The sequence below is a fragment of the Seriola dumerili genome, unplaced genomic scaffold (assembly GCF_002260705.1).
Source record: "Seriola dumerili isolate Sdu_G_001 unplaced genomic scaffold, Sdu_1.0 BDQW01000169.1, whole genome shotgun sequence".
NCBI classification, from domain to species: Eukaryota; Metazoa; Chordata; class Actinopteri; order Carangiformes; family Carangidae; genus Seriola; species Seriola dumerili.
The window spans coordinates 5,355,125-5,362,865 of NW_019174424.1; the positions used below are offsets into that span (position 1 = coordinate 5,355,125).

Below are 7,741 nucleotides of genomic sequence, written 5' to 3' on the forward strand. Positions count from 1 at the left end.
GGGGGTGGGGAGGGGCGGGGGGGGGGGGCAGCACCTACTCAAATTAGAACCGCACCTGGCCAATCAGAGCTTACACAGAGCGACTGCTAAAACCAGTGCTGACACAGGTGTACACAAAAACATTTTCATTTTAACCTCCCTCCCTCCCTGGGTTTCTTCAACTCCTCCTGCTTCATTACTAGCCCCTCCCTGCGGCGACCGTGTCTCTCCCCGATGCTCCTCCTCCTCCTCCTCCTCGTCCTAGCTGTCCATCACCCAGCGGCTGGTTGGCACAGAGCTGACTGAGAGCATACAGCAGATGGTGCGATGCTGTCTGTGTGGCAGGCCACTAGCAGGACACCCAACAGCCCCTCCTTTCCCTCCTTGGTCCTCTGACTCCCCCTGCAATCCCTGCTCCTTCCCTGCCACACCACCTCCAACACACACACACACACACATACATACACGCCCTCCAGCATCACTCCAGCCCAACCAGGTCACCTGCTGCCGAGCTTAAAACAGCTATGGCGCACACACAGAAACACACACAAAACACAAAATGAAATATTTTATGGTACCTGCTACATTCAAAGGAGGTCACACATATGGCACCATTACATGCACGGATTCCCCCCTTATACTCTTTGCCACACTCCAACCGACATCAAGATGACAAGAAATTTTATTGACATTCACACATACACTCTCACTCTCACCTCGCTCACACACTCCCTCCCTCTCTGGCTCTCTCTCTGTCTCCTATAGAGACAGTTTGGTTAATGAAGTGCAGCGTTTCTAGCCTGGTCAGCAAGTCAATATACTGTACTTACAACCTTCATCACGAAGCAAACGTATAAATATTACATCCTTATTTGCAATAACCTGGTCAGGCCACTTACAGGGCGCAGTGAATCCAACAGGAGCTCATGTGCAACATCATAAGCCGACTCAGTGAAGCAATACGAAAATATACAGTTTTGTATATACTGCATAAATAAATGAACACGGAATACATACAGACAGACATGAGCGGTGTTTAATAAAACTTCACAATATTAATATTTAATACGTACCTTGCGATGATGGAGCAATGTTGCTGAAAGCTACAGCGCAAGTAAAGATGATCCAGACTGCAAGAGCCATGTTGGAGGCTGACCAGGGGGCAGGGCAAGGGGCGGGGCTAAAGCGTAGCGGCGGTAAGCAGGCACAGGTGTGTGGGGTGGCACTTCCTCAGCTTACACCCTCCCTGAGGGTGATCCTGCAGGCAGAGAGGGACAGAAATAACAGACAGGTAAATAAATGCCCGATAAAAATATTGTATCTGTCTGTGCAGAGAAATGATGCTACTGTTCTGTTTTTCATTCTCTCCCCTCTCAGTATGGCGCTTGAATTAGATAATGTTGGAATATGTGATGGTTACTCTCGTGACTGGTACACCACACTAAATGTTTCATCAGAGAGGAGGAGAGGAGAAGCTCCCCCTGTGGTGGTCAGGTAGAATGATCAAACAGGGAGATCTGAGGCCATTTTGTGCAGGATGGCATGGCAACAGCTGTTGCCACCACCAGCTCATCACTCCACAGTGCTTGAACGCTTGATTGAATCAGACATGCTACATATGTTTTGGGGCTGTTAACAGTGCTATATTCAACATGTGAAAAATACATGTCTCCTGTGTGTGTGTGTGTGTGTGTTTGCGTACGGGCATGCACACAAAGTGAGACAGTGAAAAGTGGTGACTCAGTCAGCAGTGCTGTAGGGCTCACACATCTCATTTGCCTAATGAAATAAATCACCCAAAGGAACTTGAGCTCTGATTTTTTGACAGTGGAGCCTGCTCTGGCCCTCCAGGGGCTAAAAGACAGAAAACAGTAGAGACGGTATTGTTCGAGCTAATACTCCTCCTGCTGAGCTTGCTGATGAAACAGACAGATTGGACTGTGTCTGTCTGTGTTTGTGTGTATTTGTGTGTGCTTGTGTGTGCAAATTTTTTTTTTTTTTGGGAGGGGGGTGTTGAGAGGATTTCCTTTGATCTCTCTAACCCTCTATCCCCTTTATATGATTGATCCTACCAACTTAGATTGTTGTAGGGCATAATATAATAGATTAATCATTCATACACCCCCCCCACTCTCTCTCTCTCTCTCTCTCTCTCACAAACACAGACATACACACAAGTTCAGCTTCTTGTACTTGTGTTGGGTTCACGAGCCTCCGGTCCTTTTCAAACCTCAGTAATTCAAGAAATCCAGATGTCCCCCATTTCATACAGCCTTAAATAAAGTATAAATCAACATCATTCAACATTCAGGGTTAGAGACAGCATTTTTCCACATTATAGCAGAATATGTGATGTTCTCAAACACTGTGGAAAAAAAATCTAACAATAGTTCAAAGGAAATATTTGGAGCAATAGGTATTGAATTTATAACAGTAATGCTAATCTTGATTCTAAACTAAAAGTCAGGCACTTAGAATAGTACTAGAATAGTAGAAAAAAAAAAAAGTCCCTGAATTTTTTTATTTTTTATTTTTATTTGTCATACTTGTATGTTTGCTCAGGAGCGAACACACACAACACCACACAGACACGGCCAAGCTCTCTTCTCCTGGCAGCTAAGATGGCAGGTCCTGAGTGACTGGGTGGCTTCACCCCCTCTCGTCATCAACACTGATTTGGCTTCCCCTCCACCTCTCCAACCCCTCCCTCTTCCTGACCTTCTCTGATATTTACCCTCCTCCCCAGTGGCAACGCCCGGCCCACAGCCACCGACCTGCCTGGGTGCCGCTGTGTGTGGATTAGTATGTTGGATGACGTGGAGTGCGAGCAAGACAAAGTGCGAGAGAAGGGGAGGGCAAACAGTGAAGAGGGAGAGAGAACGAAGGCGGAACACGGAGTACAAAGAATCATCCGCAGCAGCTGTTCTTTACACCAGGGTTTATTTCTATCATACGCACAACACGCAAACACACAAACACACACGCAAAACCTCTGTGCTAGTGCAGCCTGTGCTTTAATTTGAGTTTGTTTGCGACCACCCTCTATGACCAGCAGCTGAGAGAAAAGGACACGCTCAGAGGGAGGGCAGAAGAGACAAAGAAAGAGTAGAAAAGCAGTAAACAAATAGCAATAGACATGTGATGTAGTACTGTAGAAGCCTTGGCTGCTCTGCTCTCTCTCACGGCCTTTTACTCTCCTGCTCCCTCCTCTCTCTCCACCCTCCGCCATCTCACTGTATTATTAATGTTCAAAACGTGATCCCCTCCTGTGCAGTGACAGGGCTTCGTTTTTTTTTCTCCAACTTTTGTGGTTTTAATAAGAAAAATCTGTCTTTCCTCTTGTTTCTTTTGACGCTGCCTCTGTCTGTACTGGTCAACAATAGGTCTCCTGTGGTCTCAGAAGATGAGGAAGGCCGCGGAAAGAGAGCAGGGAGGAGGAGGGAGGGCAGATTTGGGGATTGAGGGAGGGAAGGAGAGAGGGAGAGAAAAGTGCCGGGTGGATAAATTGATTTCATTTTGTGACAAAAAGAAAGCTAGCATTACACAACACTCAATTTCAGTGTGGTAGGAGGGGAGAAGAGAAGGAATGAAGGAAGGAAGTGAGGATGGGTGGAAGCCAAAGTGAAGGAGAGAAGAAACAAAGGGATGATAAAACAAAAGAATGAGGGAACAAAAAGAGGGGAAGCATCATGCATCCTGAGTAACTAATAAACCCAGAACAGGAGCAAAGGAGGTGAGGAACAAATGAAGTAAGTGATGGGTTGCTTTCTGTATAACAAGAATAAATAAGAAGGAGTGGGAGGGGAAACTGCTGAAAATAGCCAAGTGAGAAGAGCAAAGGAGTAGTAAGAAAGCAGCACGTAATGGCAAAGGAGAAAGTATTTCTTCTGCCTGCGTCTATGAGTCAGTCTGCCTCTGGGTAGAGGAAGGTTAGGAGTCTTTGGAGGGTGTGAGATGGGTGTCTTCGCCCTCCATGCTCTCCCTACTTGGAGGATGTTACGTGCCCGAGGCCAGAGGCTGACCTTTTGCACTGATCACATCCACCATTATTATCATCACTGTTTCTCTTCTAATAGAGCAGAACATCATATCCCTATGAGACGGGAGCCCACCAAATGGGAGAGCGGACAGCAATTTGGACTGCACTGGTGGAGAGGTGAGGAGGGCGAGCAGGGGAGAGAGAGAGAGCGTGACAGTCAGTGGTATCAGCACAAAGACAGACATGTGGCTGTCTAAACGGAGCGGCGGTGGAGTCACACTTAAGTATACAGCTCTGTCATCTTGTTTCTAACGCTACCCTCTGTTTCTTCAGCTATTAATTTACAGGCTGCCTTGATCCAAAGCAAATAACCTCATTATCTACTTCTATTGGATCATTACGATAATCACCACGATCATTAGGATCTGTTTGCTTTAGCAGACACGCTCATCAAGAACAGGGTGTCATAAGTCCTTTTTTATACGGGGTGGGGGGTACTGTAAAAGGCTGCGTATGTCTGTCACGAGAACTACTCATGTTTACCCCGTCATGCAAATCATTTCTGTGCAGAAGAAAGAGGCATTTAGGAACATTACCTGACCAGAATCAAAAGGAGGGAGAACAAAGAGTTTACATAGACAATTTTTGCTGCATAATTAGAAAAGCTGGTGCAACTCTCAGAGCTGCTATACGGCTTCAGACTTTCTCCTGTGTTTCTCCCACTGAGGGGAAACCGATATCAAGGCGGGAAAGACACGTATGATAAGTGTGAGTCGACTAGGTGTGTGTGTGTGCATGTGTGTGTGGCTGGCCAGCCAACGGTCAGGTGAGGCTATAGAGCCACACTACTGACTGGACTATCACTGCAGCTTTAAAAGTGAATTTCAGACAAAAGAAATTTGCCAAAGATGCTTTGCACACATTAAAACGCTCTGGAAACTGCTAACGTCTTAATAAGCATTTCAATACATTTGAAGATGAAGTATGTTGTATGAACAAGTGAAAATCATGCAGGGCAATGGGGGGCAGAGCGGGGAGCGGGAAAACACAAACACACAAATTTATTCGGTTGGGAAAACACTCATGATTGATTTAAAGATTTGACAGTCATAAATTATGACGGTCAGTTTCTTCATGCAAAGAGAAGTCTTTGCATCTGAAGATGAAGCACCAGCATTTCCCATGCTATTAGGATTGATGTTTATGCCTCAGATGCTTCAACAACAAATAGTTGGTTTAGTAGCAAAGCTCCCACTATGAAGGAAATGATTGGCTCCTAGCAACCGGCTCAGTCGAGTGTGCAAAACTGAATGGCAATCACATCTCACTTAGAAATCAGAAAGTGATGCAAACTGCTGCATTAAATATTTGTAATCAAGTAAAAAATTCAGTTGAAATAAACATCCAACATCCACTTAAATTGGAATAAACTGCACACAGCCACATTGTTTTATTCAGTGCTGTTGGGATTTGGTATCAGTCACACGTCTGAGACAGACACTTTATTCCAAAAGGAAAGTATCACTAGACTCAGTGAAGGCTAGCCATGTAGTATTAGAGTTTGATGAGACTGCAGAGAATGACAAAAACGTATGCTTCGCCTGGGGGCCTCGAAGTAATTCTCCCTCTGACTCATTGGTGCTGAAGCTTTGTCACACTCCATACTCTTTTGTACTCTCCTGAGTTAGGCAAGAGGGAGTAATACATGGAAGTGTAACAATAAATGAGGATGTGACAGAATTCATTAATTACTTCTTCACCTCCATAAAACTAATCACTTGCCAAAGTGAATATAATTATCTTAGTTTTTCTTTCGAAACGTAACAGACATACCATGAAATATCATTACCATCGCCATCTGCGAGCGAGCTTTGCTGAGTGGGAGGCTGTGTTTTTACTGTCAAACCTGCCTTCCAGGATGCCGAGGTATGACAGTTGAATTTAATTCAATGATTATTCAAATTAGCCAAAGTGATGATTTGGACACACTTCCACTTGCAGTGTGTGTCAAAATCAGCCATTAACACAGAGCGCATGGAATCAGATCAGTCTGATTATGAGACAGTGTTTGCCTCAGTCACTGTGCTGAAAGTGACATCAAGGGCAAAAGCCTGGCACAATCTGATGCCATTATCTATGAATTTCAACAGGAAACCATGACAGTTTAGCATTTAGTGTCCTCTAACTCTAAACTCCAAAAACATAGGTTTAACATAATTTTCCACAAATTGTGCAGTCCCACCTCTGTACACCCAACAGCAGCCAAAACAAGATCGAATCAATGTCACTGCAGAAAAAAATATGATACCAGCTTGTATAAACCGCTGCCCTCCCACAATCCTTCATTGTTATCTTCCAGTTGGGCCTATCACTAATCTCCCTAATCCTTTTTGGTGAGGCTATCGCTAGCAAAGACAGCATAATAGCATTAGATATTATTCCTTCACAACAACCTGATTCTATTGCATTTGCATTGATGCTCAACAGCCCGCACGAGCTTGGCCATAGTGAGAACTGATAGCCTACTGTAATGTTTTAACACTAGAGCATTCATTCAGGATGGATAATGTTGTTAAGCTAGCAGTGACTACACAAGCACATTCAGGTCAGATCATCCCAACACTTCTCCATTTACTGTGGTAGGTCAGTTAAGGCCGGAGCTCTGGTGTGATAGTATCTCACTGGCTGCAGCAGCAGGGCTGTTTATATAATGACACCATTGTGCCGGCTGTGTGCAGATGGAACATCAGAGCTCTTGTAATGGCCTGTGTATTAGGGCCAATGTGTTTGATTACTGACTCAGGGAGAGCGGGGATAGGCTGTGTAGTCAACAGGGAATAAGGCTCCCTCCAAAACAGCAACCCAGGGAAAAAAAAGACCTATTTGAAGAAACCGAAGCAAAGAGGGAAGAGACAAAAAAACAGGGGGAGACTTTAATGGAAGTGTGCTTTAAGGGAATGCAAATGAGACAAGGGAATCTGCAGAGCTGCAGAACACAGCGGAGGGATATCAAACAGGGCTAGTGTGGCTGTCAAAGAGGTAAAGGCAAAGGGAAGGAGGGAGGGAGGGGGAGAGAGAGAGAGAGAGAGAGAGCCCCTCTCACTTTATTCAACAGACACTCCTGAACCACTTTTTCCAGCTTCAGCATCCGCCCTCAGCTCCAGCTCTCCGAACACCTCCTCATCTCTAGAGTCTACGCTTTAACGATTGTATGTTTCCGAAACAGTAGCAGTTCTCAAAAAAAAAATAAAAAAATACTCAGTGCTTATAAAGCTGCCAGTAAGAGCCCAATATTCCTGAGTGACAGTTGTACATGTTAATCGGAGTGCACGAGTATCTGAGGAGGGTTCGCTGTGTGTGATAACAGCACGGCATCTGTGAATGAATGATAGAGATAGTCTGCCCCTAGCCAGCCAGCCAGTCACCGCGCAGCAGAGAGAACATGCTCCCCCGGCCTGGTCTTCAGTGTCTCTAGTGTGGCCTGTGATTTATTCTAGCGGTGGAGAGCTTGTCACTGTTCATTATTACTGATGCAACAGGAGGCAATGCCACCACCCATCAATGCCTGGCCCTGTGATGCCCGCCACAGCTGCCAGAGGAAGTGACCTCACTGCCCACCTGTCTTCTCACACAAACACTGGCTGCAGCCTCGCTCTAATGGGCTCTAATATCTTACAGCGAACAAACCTCTGACCCAGTTTGGCAGTCACCTCTCAAGCAATCACCAAAAAACTGTACATTAATTGCAATTTTGCATTGACAAAAGGTGAAATGTGTGATCTA

The 7,741-nt window shown here is 45.3% G+C and overlaps 1 protein-coding gene across 1 annotated transcript in view; it reads right to left on the reverse strand.

Moving 5' to 3' along the window:
- Positions 1-1,122, reverse strand: part of adgrl1 (adhesion G protein-coupled receptor L1) — a 69,864-nt gene extending 68,742 nt beyond the window's left edge. Inside the window, exon 1 of the mRNA XM_022752438.1 lies at positions 1,053-1,122. Coding sequence (XP_022608159.1) covers positions 1,053-1,122 — 70 coding nt within the window. The remainder of the gene's footprint in view (positions 1-1,052) is intronic.
- Positions 1,123-7,741: the final 6,619 nt, after the last annotated feature.